The sequence below is a fragment of the Cyphomyrmex costatus genome, unplaced genomic scaffold (genome assembly GCF_001594065.2).
Source record: "Cyphomyrmex costatus isolate MS0001 unplaced genomic scaffold, Ccosl1.0 scaffold275, whole genome shotgun sequence".
Taxonomy (NCBI): domain Eukaryota; kingdom Metazoa; phylum Arthropoda; class Insecta; order Hymenoptera; family Formicidae; genus Cyphomyrmex; species Cyphomyrmex costatus.
In genome coordinates this window covers 922,197-944,626 of record NW_017276855.1, presented here as the reverse complement: position 1 = coordinate 944,626, position 22,430 = coordinate 922,197, and the positions used below count along the sequence as shown (strand labels likewise).

Below are 22,430 nucleotides of genomic sequence, written 5' to 3'. Positions count from 1 at the left end.
ATAGATTTTATTCCATGTTCTTTCTGTGTAATTTCAACCCTCCTAGAAAACTTAACGTAGAAAAAGTTTCGAAGTCCAAAAGTAACATAAATAAAGAATAGCAATTAACGTAAACGACGGTAAAAGGAAATTAAATATAAACGATAGCGAAACTGCTGTAGTAAAAATACATTAAATATATAGGATATAATACATAAAGTCTGTATATACATTTTAAGAATAGACTCTTTGATTAATTTGTAGCTAATTTTTCCTCAGCGAAAATTTAATTGCACGCCGTCTTTCTAATTCTTAAAATTAAATGCCTTAGTGTAATGAAATAGTTTCAAATTTAAATCCTATTAAAGTGCACTCAAACTTAAATAACAAGTAAGCTTTTTCTGTATTTACCTAATATACCTGTAGCTTTGAAGCTTAATTTGCGAAGTGGTGATCGACCTTCAATTAGTTCTAATGTTAAATTTTTTGCCTCCATATTTTTGCTGCGAACAAAAATCGGCTTTTCGATTAAGTTAAAATTGTGTTTCTCAAAGAATCTGATCTTGAAGTGTTTTCAACATCTCACGATATATCCTGTATAACAATAGATAGAGAAAGGAGGGAGAAGGAGAAAGGGGTTCTAACACCGATGACACTCACAAGAGCTGTCGGAGAACGTAGATCTCCGGAGAAAACGTTCACCGTCCCGCGACGGCGACGTCGCGCCTTCTTCTTCTGCTCCTCTTCCGTCGTCTGCCTCTTCTTCGCCTTCTCATGACTCTATCATTGCTGACGACGGCGTTGCTGTTCGCTCCTCTGCGACGTCGGCGTCGGAACCATTGAATGGCGTACGGGGTCGATTTTCGGATGCAACGCCAATCGTGACAATCTACCAGCTTCGAATCGCCGTACCATCTTCCGTGGCAGACCGAATTGGTCGATTGGCCGTACCGATTGCTGCTATCAGCAATATTGGTCGACAGCTTCCACTTGTTCACGCCCACGTATTTGTCCAGGCTCTCGTTACCAGGACGCTCCACGCAAATCGACAAACCTGTGGTGATTTTAATCGCTCACCGTTTTTATTTTCAATCAACGACATGTAATTTTAATTATACACTTAACGTTACATATGTATACTTAATTATATTTGTATAAGATTATTCTAACGAGAAAGGTTTTAAAATTAAATATTCTCTAATTATATGTTTATTTGGCGCAATTAAATACTCTTCTATTAATATATATAATTAATATTTTCTAAATGAATGTAACAGCAATGTAATTTGGAAAAAAGACAATTGATTTCTCTTATATTAATTATAATAACTATAATAAGAGAAGCAAAATGGGGGATAAATGAAAAGGCACGCCTGCACAAAGGTGAGGAAAACAAGATAGGTAATTTAACAGCGACGTAGAGATAATAAGTAAGCCGTCATCAAAATAGCTTGCTTTCGTTCGCAGATTTCCGCGTTCCGTGGCTTATCTACTTTAGATATGGTGCCGGTAGGAAACAACCGTTATCTTCACCACTGCATCCACTACATCCGGTCGATTCCTTCGTGATAACAACCGTCTTAAAGCAGTGTCGCGGGAGCTACGCTCTAATTTACATGACGTTACGTCGCATAACCGTGGTATACGTTAATTGAGACTAGATCGAGTCGCTTCATTTCCGCGTTAGCGACACGATTCATCGTTACGCGAATTTCGTATTCAGAATTTGAGGAGTTTAGATTTCGTTAAAAGAGCACCATCTTATCACACGGTTTTAAGTAAATAATCCCATTCCTTCAGTTTCTTTTGATTTTTCAAAATCAATGCGCAATTAATGACAATCGTATGTGTATAAGATTAACAAAACGGGCGTTACTTTTTACGTCGTTAAATTATAATACATAAGAAAAATATTCAACAGTTATGGAAATAGTTGTAAGCATAATTATTACATACGTTTCAGTAAACATTTGTATCGTTATCTTGGTCGCATGTGAAAAGATTTCAAACAATGTTTCTTAAAAGAGTCGAATGGCATTTTTAATAACGTACATATTTATATTGGCGTAAGAATGCACGATTTCTCGAGTTTTGTATTTCACGCAATATATAAATGAGAATATCAAGAAAGTTTAAATTAATACTGCGAGTTTTTTGAAACTCGCCGAGCACGCGGACTAAGGAATCTTATGCTTTTATCATGTCAGACGACTAAGAGAGAAGACTTTCGCGGAGCGATAATTTTTCGCTCGAAGCGTAATCCCGAGTTTTACATACCGCCGCGGAGATGCGAAACGTTTTTCGCAAGAAGACAAGTCTATTGTCTCTTCGAAGCATTATGGTTACAAAAAGCTTGAACGCGCGGGGCGAGGACTTAACCGCGAAAAAGAATGGCCGGTATGCGGAGCATCCGCTGTTGTTTTTCCTCTTCGTTGCAATATATACTCTGTTTTTATAAGCTCCGTAGTGTTTTACTCGTAAGCATCTTATTCATCCTTAATATGAAAACGTGGTTCAAAGTTTCTGATTTACTCTAACATTTTAAGAAACAAATTATGAAAAATTGTTCAATGTTAAAAAAGACAATTTAAATTCAAATAACGAGATATATCTTACTTTACAATTAAATATAAATATGTTTTATATGAGTTTATACAAAAACCTGAAAATGTATAGAGAACCGAAAAAGTATTTAATCGAATGATAAATTCTGATTTAGTTCAATATTCATAGACGTACGTATTACTTATGGTACATTTAAAACAGTCTCAAGTATAATCTTAAGATGTCAAAACTCAATCACAGGTCGGTATTCATAGTCGGTTCTTATTTCAAGACTGTCTTAAGTAATGTCTTAAGATGCTAAAGCGGCCCTCTGATTGGGTCGTAATTCCTCAAGACTGAACTTAAGACGGTCTTGAATATAAGAACTGACTATGACTACAGGCCACAGAGCCATATTAATACCTTAACATATTACTTAAAAATAGTCTATAAATACCGGCCTTAATCTTCAAAGAAAGGAACTAATTTTAACCATTTTAAAAGTCTCTCTAGAATCAAGAGGAAGAGGAAGGTTGCGATATCCGATATTTATTCTGCATTCGTATTTGGATCTTCGGCCTCAATAATAAAAATAACGTCCTACTGTAAGTAAAACTCCTATTTCTAGTTAATATTAGGCTCGGCTATTATTATTATTAGACACTTATATACAAACCTTGCGAGAGCAATTCCAAAAACTTGCCACAACCCCGTGAGCTCCATGTAATGGTGAAAGGGATACAGCTGCCTCTGAAACGTGTGTAATATCGGTTTTTATATTAAATATCGCAAAGCCCAGAACAAAACGTGTACGTTCCCCGGTATGTTTTCTCGTTAGCCACCGCACCGCACGCTATACTACGGAACCCAAAGGGCTCCATCGCTCGCTGGCGGCTTGTATAGTTTGCTTTACCCGCTCGACATAACGTCACAGGGGAATCTCGATACTGCGACGCGATGTTTGCTACGTGTTTTGTAACAGGTCGGAGCACGTGTCAAATTAGATACTTGACACATCGGCGATTCTGTCTTGGTTACAGAGCGGCTCGGGATTAAAAATGTATCCCGCGGGAGGTATCCCTCGTCAAGCAGAGAAGGCTTTTAATGGAATTGCATCGTGATGCTTGATCGCGCGAAAGGGTAATGAACTTTGAAAATTAAGGTCGTCAACTTATTAGTTACGCACGAACGCTTCACACTATTAATAATGCATACAAAATGCGATTGAAAATTATTAATTGTGTCATTTGGTGGTGCATATACGGCATAAAAAGGATAAGTGCGTTACGCGCGTTAAAAACACCGTATTTTGCAACGAGTTATATAGAGCTCTATCGCATAGCCTCATTCGTTCAATCAAGTATTTATCTAGTTATTATATGTATAATTAAGTCGAAGGACTTTTAAAAAATTCCTACACTGATAAACGACAAGTTTTAATAATGTTCATTACGGAAAAGAAATTTAATATTAAAAGTACTAACGTTTCTTAATCATTAAAAAGACCAAAGGAATGAATAATAACGTCTGATGTTTTGGTGATTTATATAAATGAAAGAATAATAAAAAGAATTAACATTTTATTAATGTGAACATAATTATTGAAAAAGAGTCGAAAAGTTTCAGAATCTTATCTTTTGCAAAAAATCTAATATTAATAAAAGATATAGAAATAGTCGATGTAATGACCTTGATTTATACTAATAAGCAATTTTGTATTTTAATTTTCCCACAAAATTCCACTGTCGTTGTTTCATCTACTTTCGCGCTGGCAATCAGAGAAAACGGAAAAGACATTGTTTCTGCAGCACGAATTGGGAACATGTGTGGCAAATCGCATTTCGCAGGAATCCGAAACACGAGGGTTTGACCTACCTTTTATCGACGATCCTATCCTTGATCCTTACATCCGTACTGTTGCCGTCGCCCGGAAAAATCTCAAGAAGCGTCACACCTGTGGCAAATGAAAGGAAATCGCCTAGGATCGAACAACGGTAGACAGACGTCAAGAATTTCGCATTACGCTACATACAATCGAAGATAATCCGGCTCTTTTCATTCTTTAGAACGGGAAATGCTTGAGAAATGTCAGACCATTTAGTTTTTACAGAAACCAGGAATTCAGAGAAGAAGTAATATTCCTTCTTTCGTTCTCTCAATTGCAATTAATTCAATTTAATCCTCAATTAATCGCACGATTATTATCGTAAAAGTCGTAATAATTATTGCAAGAAAAATTATTGTTCGATTACTTTAGATTGTTTGTGTTTGCTTACGAAATAAGAGTAAAAAAGGTGATCTCGTCCGACTAATTACACTGTGCAAATTCAACGGGTCTAATTAACCTGCAGGAAATCATTATTTGGAGTGTTTTTATAAATTACAGTTATTATAAATTACAGCGGTGTAAAAAAATGTAAAATTTTGCTTTTTACGATATTATTTAACATATTTCTTCTTTTCTAATAATTATTTTTTACGAACTTTTAAATATGCGATTCCATTAAAACAAACAATAGAAAAGCATCATATGGATTAAAATCATAATTATATATATATATATATATTGTTATAAGTTATCATATTTAATGCTTAATACATTTAATATTTCTTTAGTTTCTACTTACTTTTCACAGAAAATTATATGATAGTTAAATCCATATCTATAATATTCTTATATATTAATAAAATAAATATAAGTAATTGAAAAGCAATCAATAGTACACAACGTAGTTGATTTTAATTGATAAGAAAATAGGTGTTCGTTTACATAAAAAAAAAAGATCAAGTTACTATTCTCAAGTTAAAGGTCAATTCTTTAAAAACATTCCAAAAGTAGAATGCGACTTATCTCTTCGAGATCGATCAATGCTTACTTTTAGTATGTGGCTGCGAGCGAATCCCAGCGTGACATTTCTGGAAGCTGCGGCACGTCCTCTCCTGGTCCAAGTGCGGACAGTGCTTTCCACCATTCTTCTCCTCGATCTCGATCACCCGGCTGCGCCTTTGAGTGCCACTTCCGCATCCGTTATCGCAAGGAGTCCACGGGCTCCATTCGCTTACCACGCAGTCGACCACTGTAAGGAGGGAATGAACGCGACATTAAGATCTGGCCATCTGGTCGTTTCTCGCAGACAAACGATAAAATTGTCTCGAAAGTGCCGCGCTGGTAAAATGTGCAATTCATAAATCGATAAACGGGACATTTTCGGTCTCTTATCATTTAGATTTTCCAGGGCGATTCTTAACTGGCAATGTAACAGTATAATATTTTTGAATTAAAAGATGTAACTTTTTATAGAATAAACATTTTAAAGCTATATATAGTATACGAGGCATGTATGTGTGAGTAGAAAAAATCGAGCGTGTTATTTTCCCGATATTTTACGGCGCGCATAAAAGCAGCTCAGAGAAATAGCGATTTACGAACGTCCTTCCAAAACGCATTTCACTATGCGTTATTCACTTCGCTATATCGCCAGAAAACTGGAGAGACAATTTGAGATGAGTAAAAATGCAATAAACGCGCATCGGCAATCACTGATGCTTCTCTCCATTAAGGAGCGCGTAGAATGCAAAGGATGGAAATTCATTTAATATGCTGCTATACTCCATTTTGCACGGGATGCATCAAGAACAAGTATCGCAACATTTAAAAAGTGGAATGACGTCAACGGCGTTAATTAGACACTGTTTTAAATGAAATATCGCGCAGTCATTTGCGTGCCAAATTTTTTTTACAGTTATACGAGAGACGAGCAATTAACTAAGAGGCATCTTGTTTTCTATGGAACTACAGCAGATTCGACGAATACAGTTGATTTTATACCGAGAAAAATTTCTGGTTGAAAATAAACGAACCATAAAATTCTGGCTATATCAATTAGAATTGTAATAAATTTAGCTAGAAAATCTTGATTTGTCCATTTTCAACCAGAATTCTGAGATATTCTCTCCTATAATAGAACGTTATTACGCAAGTTGAAAAGACAATTAGAGAAAATTTATTATTTATATAAACGACACTTTGCTCTTTCACGTGTAAAAAAAGAGGAAAGAGTTTCGCTTTGAAATATAACTGCAAAGTGAATTATCAATACGATGTATAATGAGAATATGAAAATGAAATATCACACGATTGATAAAATTAAACGAAATACTTTGTATAATTTTATATTTGTATTTTATCGCAAATAGCGTATAATTAAATGACGCACGTTACTTTATTAATGTAATTATTGTAATCGCAACGTCTCGTGCACGCCGCACATATTGATGCATTAATATAATCATTAGCATTTTCAATTTTCTCGCTTGTAACATTCTCATTCCTCGTTTTCAAAATCAGTAATAATTTAAAGATTTATTATACGATCGCGGCTGAGCGGACGTTACAAATATGAGGGAAACATTTTATCGGAGGTGGGGGGATCGGCGTTGCAGCCGCGGACTAAAATTCAAGCTGCATTTTGCATTAGGCTATTTCGACGAGCGACGAGAACTGCGCGGTACATAGGCACAGATATAACTACTTGTTTATTGCTTCTTTTACAGTTAGGTACATGGGCGCTTATAGTTGGCGGTTTCCGTCGAACACGATCGCTATACCGGGACCTATGGTCGTCGATCGATTGTACGCTCGAACTAAATTATTTCGCGCGCCCGCCGGTCGGCGACGACGACGGTCCGGTGAATGCGAACGATCGAATGCATACGCGATGTTGGAGATTCAGCCGGAAATATGTAGAAAAAATAATGCACTATCATCGGTGTGCAACGATCAATTTAAGGTGTGTCACGTGTTGTACACGTTCATGTCGCCAAAACTTTATGCGCTCCACGCGCCACGGGAGCGAGAATATTTTATGTGCATTTGACTTTCCGCGCGAGTTACTTTGGGAAGATAAATTCGCAAAAGTTTACTGTCGAAGTATCATTAACCATAGTAAAACACTTAGTGATTATTTTTCGTTTCTCCACAGCACACCCTCCCCTTTTCTCTCCGAGGTTATTACAACTAAAATGTTCCACGCCGCTTTCGTAGAATAATAAGTTCAGTATCATCTTGTCTTGACGCGTTAAAAATGATAAAGAAGCCGACGTTGTAAATTCGCGTCGAGAACAGGACACGCAGATATATTTCTTTCACGTAAGTGTGCAAATCTTTATACGTTTCATTGGGCGTATGGATGAATTGGCCGGAACGTATATCGGCTGAAATAAGTATAACGTTTCTCGCGTAATTCCGTCACGGTCCCGTTAGAAAATATGTAAATTCACGTCTCGTTTGAAGCCTATACGACGAGAATAGGATTATCTTGCTTCTAGACGGACGGTTTTGCGTCACTCGTGAAACGATTTCAGCCGCAACAACTGCGCGCGTTACATCTTCAAGTCGAAAGGAGCGGCACTTCTTCTCGGCCGGTAAGCGTGAATAATTGCGTTCCCCGGCGCAGCTTTAGCTTCGAAGAATACCGAATCCCTCGTAGCTTCGCAAATGGCAGAAATTAGGACATTAAAGATGAACATTCCCGACGAAAATGGATGAAAGTGGCAGTCAGACACAATAAAGTCACTCCCATTCTTCGGCGGACGCTCGCTCGCGCGTCTACTTCGAGAGACATTTCGCGCTTTATAATTGACCTGCAGCAAACAATAGGCGCATAAATGGAAATTTTATTGTTGTGTTAGCGTTGTTTAGCGCGCACAGTTTAATCGCACGGCCGTCGATTATCTGGCAATTAAACCAGTAAAACAGGTCTATGTTAAACGAACGGAAATGTGAATTGAATAACATTAATCCCTTTGCTATTAACAGACGCGTCGTTCGGCAAACCATAAAATTCCCAACAGTCGTGCAATGTAAAATGATTCGACGGTCTATTATGCAAATACGGATAAATTTAAAAAATCTCACTTTTATACATATATATGATATTATAAAATATAAACCTTGAGAGTATATCTATTGTTAACAAACGCGCTTTATCATATAGCAGCAATTAAATTAGAATAAAATATTAAATTTGTAAATTAAATTCATTATTCTTTAACTATTGTAGTGTTTAACACAAAGTATTTAAATCAAAGATTGTATTATCGGGAATAACTGGCGATCTCGTTTTTGCACAAAAGTGAAAATTCAGTAATATCATTATCTTCGCATTACGCCATAATTCTGTAAAATACAAGCATGGATATATTCAGTCCATAAATTTTGAAATACATTTACCGAGATATTCTTTACTTTTATGCTTCGTCGCAGCTGATCTCTCAGCTATGCGTTATCATCTTTACTTAGGCAATATAGCCGCAATAATTCTTCAGATCTATGCGCGAAATGGTTCCCTACAAGCTATTTCTTCAAAATTCGAAGTTACACGCACAGGGAATATACATCGGACGTATTTTTTTAATTAAATCATCTAATAATCTAAATTTGTTTTATTCATATCCGCGCGGTTATATATAATTAAAAATTAACGTTTCTGATAGATTATATGTAATTCTGACAGATACATAATTTCTGTGATAATTCAATTTCTTTAATAAAATTTGCTTTCATGTTCTGAAATACATAGATATTCTACATATCGGCATATTAATCGGTGCTTAATGATATTCCTATACATGAAGCGTTTTGATCATCAAGAGTATGTCGATTTCTATCGAATGTAATTGTATTATGTCAGATTGATAATTGCTCGACGTTTGATTAAATTCTCTCACAAAACGCACAGCAACTATGTTGATGTTAGTAAAACGCAGCATCAGGCATCTTTTTGAGCGGTCATGTGTGTGGTTGCTTTGATCGAAAATTGGAAGTGGATATTGGTTTTAAAGGTAGAAAAGAAACGAATCATATATCGTACGCTGTTGATACGTCGATGTAAAGAACGAAAAATGATGGATCCGCTCCCCGATAAAAAGCTTCGCGCACAAAATTCCTCACTAGCAAAATTCATTTCTGATGACGCGATTTTGCTAACGTTAAAAACTTACTAACGGTAAGTTACTTGATGATCTCAGTTCGCCTGCGTTAAAGCAAGTACGTTGCTTAAAAGCAAGTAGGTTACGTTCTTAAGATCCAACGGTAATCCTACAAAATCCATGACGCAGAGTATGCATGTATCATGAGTATGTGTATTTAAGCGCGTGCTTAGCACGAATAAGCAAATACGGACCATCGCGTTGTCTACTAATTAATCAATGCTCCACTGCGCGATTTTTTCCCAAGAATTGATTATTTCTTCCATGTTTCCAAGTTTGATTAATTGATGAATCGAGCATTTTTTATTTCGCAGTTGAATTTTACCTGTTTTTATGGCACATGATTATACTGTAATATTTATTTTGTAATTGCATATGTACTTGTTTGATTCCAATTAGAAGTATCAATTATAATAAATAGTATCAATTCTGAAGCTGCTTTCATAACGTATGATTACCTAAATATTAAATTATCTTCGTAAAATCTTTAATCATTATGTAAGCACGTATATTGTGAAAATAGGTCTATATGTTTCTCATGTTAAGAAGAGCAATGATATTTATTATAAAATTTTCTTACTTGCAATTAATGATTATAAAAAAAAAGTGTATTTTTAATTTATATGATTTCGTACACGTACATACAAAATATTTATAAATAGTTTATTTCTTGCGCAAAGAAAATGCAATGTTTCAATTTAACTCGAAATGGATGCGAATAAATGAAATCAAATTCAAAATCTGGCCGAGTACTCATAAAAAAGAAGAAATAACCAGATACTTTTTTAATCGAGATAAAAAGAGCAGTCGACTGTGCACTTAATCCTTTTCGTTTCTTTTTTACAGACGATTTGAACTGAATTTCCAACTTCATCCATCTTCTTTTCAATATACTACGCGTCGCTACCCCAAACCCTCGCCGTGCGAAATCACCGAGAGCACGTACCACCGCAGGTCTCCTTAAAATCGTCGCAGCAATCGGCGAGCTTGAGACATGCGTGATCGCAGTAGCACGGCTTGTCGCGCGGACTCTCGATAATTGCGTTCGGCGACTCCTTCTGAATGACGCAGCCCGAGTCCCTGCCTTGGCAACAGAGCTTTGCGGAGCCGCAGCTTCCGGCGGCGGTCCCGTCAATGGTCAGGGAAATCAGCGCGGCGACGACGATCAGTCTGGCCAGCCTGGTCGTATCCTTCTTCCACATTCTCCTCGCGACCCTGACGACCTTGCTCTTACCGCCACCGGCCACCACGACGACCTTGGGATGTTGATTCCGCCAACAGAGTCGTGGAAACACCACGCACGTGCCGTAACGACGACGGATTTCACACTCGTGACTTATTACAGCGACTCGTCGCGCGCGCGATTGACCGTCGGCATGTCCATCTACTGGTCCCACCTGATTTTCAAGATATCACCTTCTACTTTGCTAGTCCATTCGAGAGAATAACTCTTCAGTTATAGCGGAGCTCATGCTTGAAACCGCAGTTAATTTAATATCTCCGCATTATCGACATTCATCGACCATTAAATCTGCGAGGACGCACTTTACATTTGTATACAATAAAAGCAATGTTGTTTCGTGCTTTCAAATTTCTCTTAACAGAAATACAAAATAAAATATAGTTGTCTCTCGCACACAATTAGGAATCCTTAATATTTGTTTTACGTATGTTTCCGCAGTTAATTAAAATGTTCTTATACAATAGTATTATTATTTACTCTCGCGTGGATATATCGGAAGAAGCGAAATTAAGGAAAATCTACGTGAGCCACTTTGCGACACGCGTCGGTAGGATCTTTCGCATATCACCGCAACGAGAGCAATTTCTGTCGCCACGCTCATCGACCCTTCGGCGGAGGGTGTCGCGATCCAACTGAGTCGAGTTTCAACCCCCGCGAGCGCGAGAAGAGCGTAACGAGGCGCGCGGTATGTTGCGCCTTCGACGACCCGTCGTCCTTGCTTCTCGTACTCTCGGCGCACCTCCCACGGGAACCGCAGCAGCCGGCACCTGCCTCGCCTCGGCGCATGCCCCGCCTGTTCTCACGGGACGCCACGATTTAGTGCCTGCAGCTTTTAATGGAATTTAAAGGGTAACAATTCGTGCCATGTACCACACTAACGTACACGAGACAGCCGTTGGAACCGTCGGATGTCCTACTCCGGCGTTTCTCCGATAGAAAAACGACTTGTTCTTAGCGATAACATTGTAAGAGATCACTCTCGTCGACGGAACTTACTTTATTTCTAACAACAACGTCAAGTTCGCTATCGGCCGCAATCTTTGGTCGATTACAAAATGACACCCTCTATATGCGGCTTCGACAATATCTGACAATGTGTTGTATTGTTATCGATATTATTGCACAATGTAGAGATTTAAATAAATACTATTGTTGTCGAAAAATGTGAAGGATTAAAAATGAATTTCATTATGTTTACTATTATTCGTTCAGAGAATGTTCCAACATAGAAATGCATATTTAAAAAATCTATACATATCTCTGGTAAAATTCAATTAACAGAAAAAGCATTAAAAGTACATTTGATTGTACTATTGCAATTACAGATATGAATTAAAATATATTTTATCATGTAACATCAGAAAATATATGCAAGAGATGAAAATATTGATTATTCGCTTAAAATATCCGTTTTTTTTTCAATTAATTAATTGTATTTATTTTATTATTTGCTATAAAATTTATTATTTTTTTAACTGACTAAAGCTTTTCTGTAAAAAAAAACTTAAAGATATGTTAAAAAAGGTTAAAATTACTTTAGAAAAAAATGTGATTCGAGAATAAAAAATTGAAACATAAATAACCTTAATAAAATATTACTGAATAACTTTTTCTATAGTAAAAATAATATAAATCGAGGAAAATCTCCGCTATAAAATGAAATTGCTTTTTTATCAACGTTTATTTCTGTTAAGAGAGGAATGTACACACGTCGCTTTCAGAATGCGTTCCATTTCACCATTCACGATGCCTATCATTTTATCCTTGTTGATTGCATATTGAGGGATAAATTATCCTATCTGCGCACAGAATGTGAGATGGAACTTTATATCTTCAGGCCCGATTTTTCATAACTAGAGTTAATTTTTGTTTCTTTTAATCTGATGTTTTTTACGTCTTCTTTACTGGGCTTTTTTATCTATAAAATTATCATGGATATTGGATACAGTCTACTATAAAAAAAAAAAGGTTAAGTTTAACGGTTGGAAAGGGACATTTATTTTTCGGTGCTTTTATCACCGGGATAGCGCGAACGCAGTCCCGACTATCAAAAATTGTACGCCCGAGATATCCACATTAGGGATATTCGCAAGGGTCAGCTCAACCGAAGTGCAATGGAAGAGCCTCGCCCTGGAGGAACCGCCTTCATGATCACGGTAACCTCTGCGCCAGGTAAGTATGCTTTCAGCCGCCACGAGCTTCAATTTATCCCCATCGTGGATGCATTTTAGACACGAGCAACTGAGTCACACCTGCGGAGCCTAGCGGTAAGTTTGTGAGCTATGCCTGCGCTACTTGCGCCACGTAGCGACCGATCGTGTACTTTTCATCTTAGCGACGCGACGGAATGACGTAATCCAACGGCCGCTACGGCCAGGTCGCCCGAGGACAGATCAATCTTCTATCGTCAAAAAGCATTTATTTTTTTTTTAATCTTAATGTGCCAAATTTTTGTATTTTTGTACACACCACGGTTTGCGTGGTCTAAAATTAATAAAAAGTTAATCAATTTATTATCAAGCCTTAGAGGAAAATACATATTTTAGAGAAGAAATAATAATGTATTTTTTTTACAGACAAGAGAACACATACAATGTTTATATTTTTACGATTAATTAGTTCATATTAAATTGACAATTTTAAACTTATACGGGACTCCTGTCAATTTAATGAAACAATTATCATTAATGAGACCGTGGGAGTCAACATAAATCAAGTACAAAATTTATATTAAAAATCTATTGTTTATTAAATTTTCATGGAATGAATGTTAAATCATGATAATTATCAAACTAAAAGTTGCTCAATAGTTTCTTATTCATGACAATACAGTTGTAATGCCGGTTTACGTGACCTGTGTAAAAACCATAATATGTCAATTTTACCAAGATAACACAGAATATTTATAATAAATATCTATTATTATTTATTTTTTTAAATATCACATATTTTATATAAGTTTTACTCGAAAACATTATTAAAATATTAGACTAAATATTATATATACATATGTATAATATTTATGATGGACACACATAGATATAAATATTTTAAATAGATATAAATATTTTTTACATAGATTATAATGTGTTATTAAGTATTTTTTCACAGTATTTATTAATATATACGATAAATATTTTATTTTTATAATAAATATCTATATATGATCTGTGCAATCTAATATCGCAAAAATATTAAAAATAAATCTAATATCGCAAAAATATTAAAAATAAAAATCTTACAGATTTTTGTATATATTCTATAAATATTGCGTACTGTCTGGGTAGTTGGTCAACGTTTCTTACAAAATTCAAGCATTAAAAACTCACCAAACGAAGTACATGCCGCAATGTCTTCAACAGACATGATACTTGTTATGATTATTATTATATAACTATATGATGATATTCCTCGAAAAATTTCGTCTTCAAGAATTCGTTACTGTCATATGTTTAGTATATCAAAACTGTTATACGTCTAACGTTAAAATAAAAAAACGTGATCGAGGAAATATAAAGAGGCACAGCGCGGGCAAATAATATAAACATCGCTTATAAACAATATATACAATATAACAGTCTGTAATTGAGCAAGTAAAGAAATTAAAAATAGTTTTTATGATGTATATTTACTATATATAAAAGAAGTTGAACGTTTCGGATTACGGGTCCTTCTTCAGTGAATATAAAAATATAAAAAGACAAATGAAAATTTTCTAACAATTTATGTTATTCCTGGCATTGCACAATAAAATGTATATCAATAAATTTGAATGTTTGCATTGAAAAATGATTGCAACGAAAGAAGATGATGTACATACTAATAACTTCTGTATTCAGATTCCGTATCATGTAAAAATATGATTCCCTCCATTGTTTAGGCAATTAGTCTGCAATTCTTCATTGTCGAGAGAGCAATTGTTGATAATCGGTGACAGAAATGAAATCTAATAGTAAATAACATAAAACAACGTATATAAAGTATAAGTAATAAACTTATCAATTATTTTTATAAAATTAAACAATATAATAAGATAATAAATTATTAGTCAATTGTAAATAAAAATCAATCTATAAGTGATTAGTTAATTATAAATAAAAAGTCAATCTAAATATTTAAAACAATGTGCAGAAGTATAAGTAATTTAAATTGAAATAAATTGAAACTCAGAAAGAGGCAGAAACTCACTACAGAAACGTCTTACCTGATTGAGCGTGTAAATTCAAATGACAAGATCGGCACGACATAAAACGAGCGAAACAATTAGCAAGGTTAAACGTTTATTTATTGTTGTTAGAAACTAACTGTATGATTTATTTAGACATTTTGTGTGTCCTCTTTTGGGAGTTAATATCTTTTACTTATTCTTTAACATGTAGCATTTCAGAAATTAACTTTTTATTGTAATTTATTTCAACAATCATAATAAAAAAATTAATTTTTTTCCCCAAATTCCATTGTAAATTGCAGTCTCGGATAAAATGCATTAAATTTTTCTAACATATTCTTGGCTGTTTACAAAGGAATAGTCATCACAACATTGTCTACATACATATTTGTAGTAAAAAAATTAAAAAGTTGTATGAGATTCTATTATACCCAGCACTTCCAATTCCTCCATTATGATATATTTGCCACCAGTCTCTCGAAGTTTTATTTGTAAATGCAGTAATCAAACTTCAAGTATGTAGACTATGTAGAGTTTGATATTATGTAATTTTGTACAGAGATTGTAAATAAAAAATTTTTTATATAAAAAAGAAATACGAATGAAATGGAGAACAAAGAATATATGTATAGACCATGGAATAAATAAACCTGAAGAACTCGTTACTGCTTATTATTAATTTGTTATTAATTAGCGATTCACTGATTAAAGTTATACGAATCTCACAAGAAGGTGCATTTATATAATGAGTATCTTTCTGGAAGACGGCATCTAGAATGCCTAATATATATGCGAAAGAAGAGAGTAACGGGTAGACTAAGGTTAAAAAGCCACTCACGCCTTAGAATGCAGTCTGTATTAAGCAATGAAAGTTGGGCACAGATATTGCGAAAGTTTGCCGCGTGTTCTATAATTGCGCGCCATTGCCAAGAGCATAATCTCCTCATCTTCTTCGTCCTCGCTCTCTCCTCATTCTCCACTTGTTTCTTGTTTCTCATTATCCGACTTTAGGCACGTGCTCGGCCCGTGGGTTACGATGAGAAAGGTCGTTCCAATTTTGTATGAATGCATAAAAACTTTTCGATGTTCATTTAACCACTCATCATGATGCTAATAAGCTATATAGCCTTTATGCTTGAAGATTTTTAACGCACACCTACAGAATTATACAACGACTTTCAAGTAAAATAAACGAGAAATCTAACTCTAGTCTTCTCTTTTAACCTTTAGACTGCCGGGATTTGAGATATTAAACCGTCCTTTAAAAGTGGCCAAATTTGTGTCTTGTATCATGTATCAACTATATGTATACAAAGTTCATATCATAGGCCGAGCCGATATATCGGCTTCCCGGCAGGATTAAAGTAAAGAATAAATTTTGGATCATGAAATTTTTAAATAAGTAGATATTAATAAGGGTTTTTAGGGGCGCTGAATTTGATGGTAATTACCCAGAGCCTAACGACGTGGACATATACAGAGTATTTATGTAGCTCCTTTTTTCTTTTTTCCTTTTTTATTTTTTCTATTCTTTCCTTTTTTTTTCTTTTTATTTTTTATGTGGTTGTCTGGATATATGAATCTAAACTTTAGTATATTTGGTAACATACACATATGTTTCTTATAGAAAAAAGCTGACTTTCCTCATGAGCCGATATATCGGCTTTCCGGCAGCCTTAAGGTTAATATACAGCAGGTTGCCAAAATATTAGGGACAGTGCAATTTTTTTGTTATTTTTATGTCAATATTGCCAGGCTTTACATAGAACTTACAAATAAGATAGAATAACCAGAACAGGCATTAAAAATAAAAATATTTCACGGAATTTCATTAAGAGGCAAAATTAAAATTAACAGAAAAATCGCACTGTCCCTAATATTTTGACAACCCACTGTGTATATATATATATATATATATATATATATGTGTATATGTATATACCTATATATGTATGTATGTGTATATATGTAATTTTGTAATATTTAATAAGGAAATAAAATAAATGTCTCTCCAAAAAAAAGATGTATCTATATTTTGATAGCATGCGAGAACTCGGTATATACAATAAAAAAAGATAAGTTGAAGCCACTCGAATTAATGATTCAACCAACTCAATCTCAGAGTTAAATATAGCGAAATAATTGTCGAATTGCGTTAAGAAACATTTTATCATTTATTTAATATTGCATTTATTAAATATGCATTAAATTTAGTTCTACAAAGTATGCATAAAGTTAACAAAACTAATATTGGTAGTAAACAAACGTAATCGTCTCTTCCATTAAAATAATTTTATAAGTACGATGAAATAAATCTGCAATTAAATCAGTATACTGATCAGTATACGCCAACAGTTAGTTCGCCATATTTAACTCTGAGATCGAGTTAGTTAAGACAATTCCAGTTCAATTTTCTGATCTTTTTTTACAATGTATAGATCTTTATCAGTAATATAAAAAAAAAATTACACTTGATTCTACTTTGTATGCAATCATACGAATATGTTCACTCCTTCCGTCTGCAATCTGAATATTTTGTTCGACCCACACTTTTTTACTATTTAATTTATAGACATTTGAGAAATGTAGAAATATTCTGAATATTCTGAATTTCTTGAAAAAATAATATAAAATTCTTATATATATCCCCATTAATATTATAATTCTTTTATGCTATATACTTTGTATCAACATTGTTATAATAGTATCTCCGAACAAATTATAAATCTCTATCGACAAACAAATGAAAAAGGAGCAATTTATCGATTTCAACCTTCGAAGCAAATGTGGAAACACATTTTCAAGTGTGGTTTATCGCAAAACTAATAAAGCAATATTCCGCCGCAAGATCGATATTCGTATAGATATATAATACATTTCAAGAACCTTCAAGAGAGTTTCTCGAAACTTTCGACAACGAAATTTTTGCGTTAGCGCTCAACAAGTAACGAACGGGAAAGGTTTTTTCTTTGCGAAGTGGAGTCCCAAGTGGGCGCAGAACGACCGAACGAATTGGATTCTCTCGAGGTCTGATATCGGACGCGGGAACGTTGATTAATCGCGAGTGCAAACAACGTGCAACGCTGCTCGATATCTCGCGGTCCCTTCTCTACCGGAGGAGAGATGGTGCGCGCTTCTAGAAGACGACAATTAATTTTCCCAATTCCGTCGGTCGTCCCGCGCGATGTTCGCGCGCCAGCTGCGCCAACATTAATAAGAGAAGACATACGTATCGTCATGAATAGCGGAAAGCCGATGTACATTGAGGCTTCCTTCCGTACGTTCGCTTCAAATTAGGTCGCTAAAAGTGCAGATGTTCCATCTAACAATAAGGCATTGTCTTCAATTAGTTAGAAAAATTTAGAAAAACCTTCTCTAGTATAAGAAAACGTATGAAAGCGCGCGTATTCATGAAAATTTAAATCATGATCTATATTAAATTTATTTTTTAAATTCTTTTTCTTATGCTCAGGTATAACGTCATCAAGGCACAGCTGTGAAGAATTTAATTACGTATTAAAAGTATTACGAATAAATATTTTAAAATATTTTAAAATATTTTAAAATATTTTAAAATATTTTAAAATATTTTAAAATATTTTAAAATATTTTAAAATATTTTAAAATATTTTAAAATATTTTAAAATATTTTAAAATATTTTAAAATATTTTAAAATATTTTAAAATATTTTAAAATATTTTAAAATATTTTAAAATATTTTAAAATATTTTAAAATATTTTAAAATATTTTAAAATATTTTAAAATATTTTAAAATATTTTAAAATATTTTAAAATATTTTAAAATATTTTAAAATATTTTAAAATATTTTAAAATATTTTAAAATATTTTAAAATATTTTAAAATATTTTAAAATATTTTAAAATATTTTAAAATATTTTAAAATATTTTAAAATTTATAATATATATTTTTATTGTATTTTTAACACATATAATATACATATTCAACATATATTTCTATGTGCGTTTTATATATAGAAGCATGTTGAATATACAGTATATAAAAATAAAAATACCGAGAAAGTATAAGCAATATTGGCAATATAGACAACAGCGCGTTAATTTTATGCCACGATTATCAAATCCCCTGGAACTTGGCCGTATTTTTTTTTTTTTTTTTCAGGTCAAATTCTACAGAGAGCCGCACGATTTTTATTTTAAACTCAATTTGGCACTGTGGAAAAATTGAGTCGGTTTTACGGTCAGTGGTAGCAAAATCCAGTTGGTCCGCGAGCAAATTGACACGTCCGCGCGAGCACACTTTCGCAAAGTCGAGCGCGAGGGCACACCGTGAAACTCAATTCGCCCGTAGAAGCGAAGAGTAGAATACGCGTCATGATAGCGCTAATAATATACAAGTAACGAGAAAATTCAATTTGCTCGCTGTCGGAGTTATCGGTCGGCGGGACGGAGTTTTCAGAGCTGCGACATTAGCATCAAATGCGTAAACAGAGAAGACTCGCTTAGACGCAGCTCGACTCGCGATCTTCTCGTTTCCTCGTCCCCCTTACTTGTTCTTGAAACATACGCTACAAACTCCATTTTCCGAGATAAATCGTATTAAGTCCTCGCATGTTATTAAGTTATTTTATATATATGCGTATTGCGTAAACGCCACAGTGGGGCACTACTTGCCGCTTCTGATAAACAGTCGAAGCAAGTTATTTGATAAAACTTGTTAGCACAGTAATATTATCGCGAAGCTAATATACTAGCTACGAATGTGGATAATTTTCATATCAGAATTGATTGGAGAACATTGATATGATCGATTGTCGATGACTGATCGGATTTGAGCCACTAAAATATCATCCGTGATTAAAATATGTCTTTTTTTAAACAATGCACAACAAGTAAGAAACAAATTATATTGTATTTCCCGTAAAATATTTTTATTTTATTCACTTTGTTTTCTATTTTATACTAAAATGCGATCTTTTTTCTTGTCGCCAATTATTATACGAATTTAAAGACTGTAAAATATAAATGAAAAGCGCTATATAAATAAAAAATGCATTTTTGTACAAAATTTTTGCTTTTTTTAAATTTTGTTTAATTTATTTTTATTATTTATTAAGAAACGCTCTTTCTTTTTCTTGTTACAATTTGTTGCAAATTTAGAAATATAAAATAATCTTTAGGAAAAAAGAACTGATTAGTGTTCCAAAAAGCTGATTAGCTTTATTAAAATGACTGATGATCATGCAGTAATTGATGAAAATATCATCAGTTACTGTATATGTTTTATTAGAACACTAACCAGTTCTTTTCCTTAAAAGTATATAGATAAGAAATACATATAATTATTGTGTGTGAGGAAAACGTCTTTTTACATACTAGATATATATAAGAGGACCCTTTCTCGACTCACCATTTATTACGAATTTTCACTTTTGTGTAAAAGTGTTTATTTAATTTATTCGGTTTAATTTATTATCATTTTGCATCAAGAAGCATAAGATTATATCCTTGCCATAAGAATATAGATCATAGAAAATGATTTCTAATTCAAATGGTAATGCATGTCGTATGAGTTTACTCCTTCGCGGCCCCACGGGTACAAGGAAACTCAAGTGACGATACTGCATACGTACGTAATTATGTACATAATTATGACCGAATGGCCGTCGGCGATTGTTGACGACAGCCGTTGTTCGGATCTGTCATACGCACGTCGCACGCTGCCATATATCGCTGTTGATCCAATTTGTCGGCGTTTCTCGCGACGATTGCGTACGTTTCGCACGCACGGGTAACGATTCAGCATGGGTAACTGTTGCGGATTGTGTTACAAGAGATCGTCGTCATACGAAGATATCACTCCTGATCTGGTGCGTCTTCTTTTTTAGGTTATAAACGCACACGTAAATATTGTTAATTCTTCAGCCACGTCGCAAATAACATTGTTAAATCGTCATGACACACCATTCTGTCTCCGGTTTTTGTTTCTCTCCGAGACAAGTCTTGGTTGCCGAAAAATGATTTCTTTCGGAAATTATTATTTCTCCGTTTTCCTGTTGCGTTGTAAGACCGCTCTGAAATATTTTTGACGTGAAGCCTGTCCTTTTTAGCTGAACATGCACGATTTTATTCTTTTTTCTTCGCACGTTGAAGAAAAAATAGCGAAGAATGAACTGCGTGAAAAAATAGTTTGGTTAAAAAAATTAACCTACAGTATTTTTCCTTTTCTCCTCAGGAAACTATACGTAGAAAACAGGCAGAAGCTGCTGAGAAGAGGATAGCCGAGCTACAGCAACGGGGTATAAAAGATATAGAGGTTGTCAAGAGACAGCAGCGACGGGCAATGGAACTTGAGAAGCGAGAACAGGAGGCTGCTGCTAGTGGCACACAGCCTGCACTACGAGTAAGGATATATAATTACTTGCATTTCACCGTGTTTAAATATTTACTTGGACAAGATTTCACAAAGCTTGATGTATCCATTTTAGTGGCAGGTAAACTGAAAGGGGAAAAAAAATGTTGCTATTCAACAAGAAGCTGTACATTTTCTTATTCGAAAGGTATTATAAGTATTCTACGTAACACTGGGCTGACCAAAATGAGGCAAACCTAACATCACCAACGATAATGTTATAGTCACACAAGTGCAATCTTATTTTGTATCTTACATAGAATTATGAGAATAAGCTTTGAGTTGATCTTTTAATTTCATAAAAAACACATCAGCTGAATTCGAACGATTGATACGAAGTTTGTTCTCAGGTGATGTATATTTTTTATTGTATTTTATATGAAAGTTTATATATGTACGTAATACATAATTGTGCACGCTGTAAAATACTACTAACACTGCTATAGACGTTAAAATGTTTTTGCTTTATAATTTGCTAAATGATTCTATTTTAAATATAATACATTTATATATGTATATGTTATACATATAAATATATTGCAGTTAAAATATAATTACAAATATGAGAGTTACCATTGTAAAAATAAACTTTAAATAATGAAAATATTTAAGAACAAAAGATGTCTTTATGCATTGTTAATCATTCTTTAATAAAAATCAACTTTTGTGATGATGCAAGTTTCAAATTTACGATCTACATAGTGCCTACACTTAAAAAATATGTACCGAGAAATAAGACTAAAAATGTATCATTTGTTGTATGTATAATCTTCTTGTATACGTATGCAAGTTTATATTTGTTAAAATATAAATTTCATATCTGTAATATTTAATAATTATGTGATATAAAAGTAATTTAATTAAATTCTGATAATATATTTATATTTCTGTATATTGTATGTATAATGTATATAGAATGTATTTGAGTAATACAAAATATACACTTACTAATATTATATTATTACATTTTATATTATATATCTTGTATTATATGAAATAGCAATACATGTAAATGTACAAATGTAATATATCAGAAATTACAAATGAATGAAATGGTACTTTAATATATATTTCTCATTGATATCTCAATGTATTATTGTATTAAATTTTGC

General features: G+C 33.8%; 2 protein-coding genes across 2 annotated transcripts; one reads left to right on the top strand and one right to left on the bottom strand.

Annotated features, from left to right (window-relative positions):
• Positions 1–280: 280 nt before the first annotated feature.
• LOC108774834 (somatomedin-B and thrombospondin type-1 domain-containing protein) lies at positions 281–10,917 on the bottom strand. The gene is made up of 5 exons (XM_018541042.1): positions 10,460–10,917; positions 5,400–5,600; positions 4,399–4,477; positions 3,200–3,273; positions 281–1,033 (listed from the first exon to the last, which is right to left on the bottom strand). Exons 1-5 carry the CDS (start codon positions 10,713–10,715, stop codon positions 678–680), a joined length of 966 nt encoding a protein of 321 aa, XP_018396544.1. The 5' UTR covers positions 10,716–10,917; the 3' UTR covers positions 281–677.
• Positions 10,918–20,611: 9,694 nt separating this feature from the next.
• Svip (small VCP interacting protein) lies at positions 20,612–21,567 on the top strand. Its single transcript, XM_018541070.1, has 3 exons — positions 20,612–20,776; positions 21,142–21,309; positions 21,395–21,567. Exons 1-3 carry the CDS (start codon positions 20,711–20,713, stop codon positions 21,407–21,409), a joined length of 249 nt encoding a protein of 82 aa, XP_018396572.1. The 5' UTR covers positions 20,612–20,710; the 3' UTR covers positions 21,410–21,567.
• The last annotated feature ends 863 nt before the right edge of the window (positions 21,568–22,430 follow it).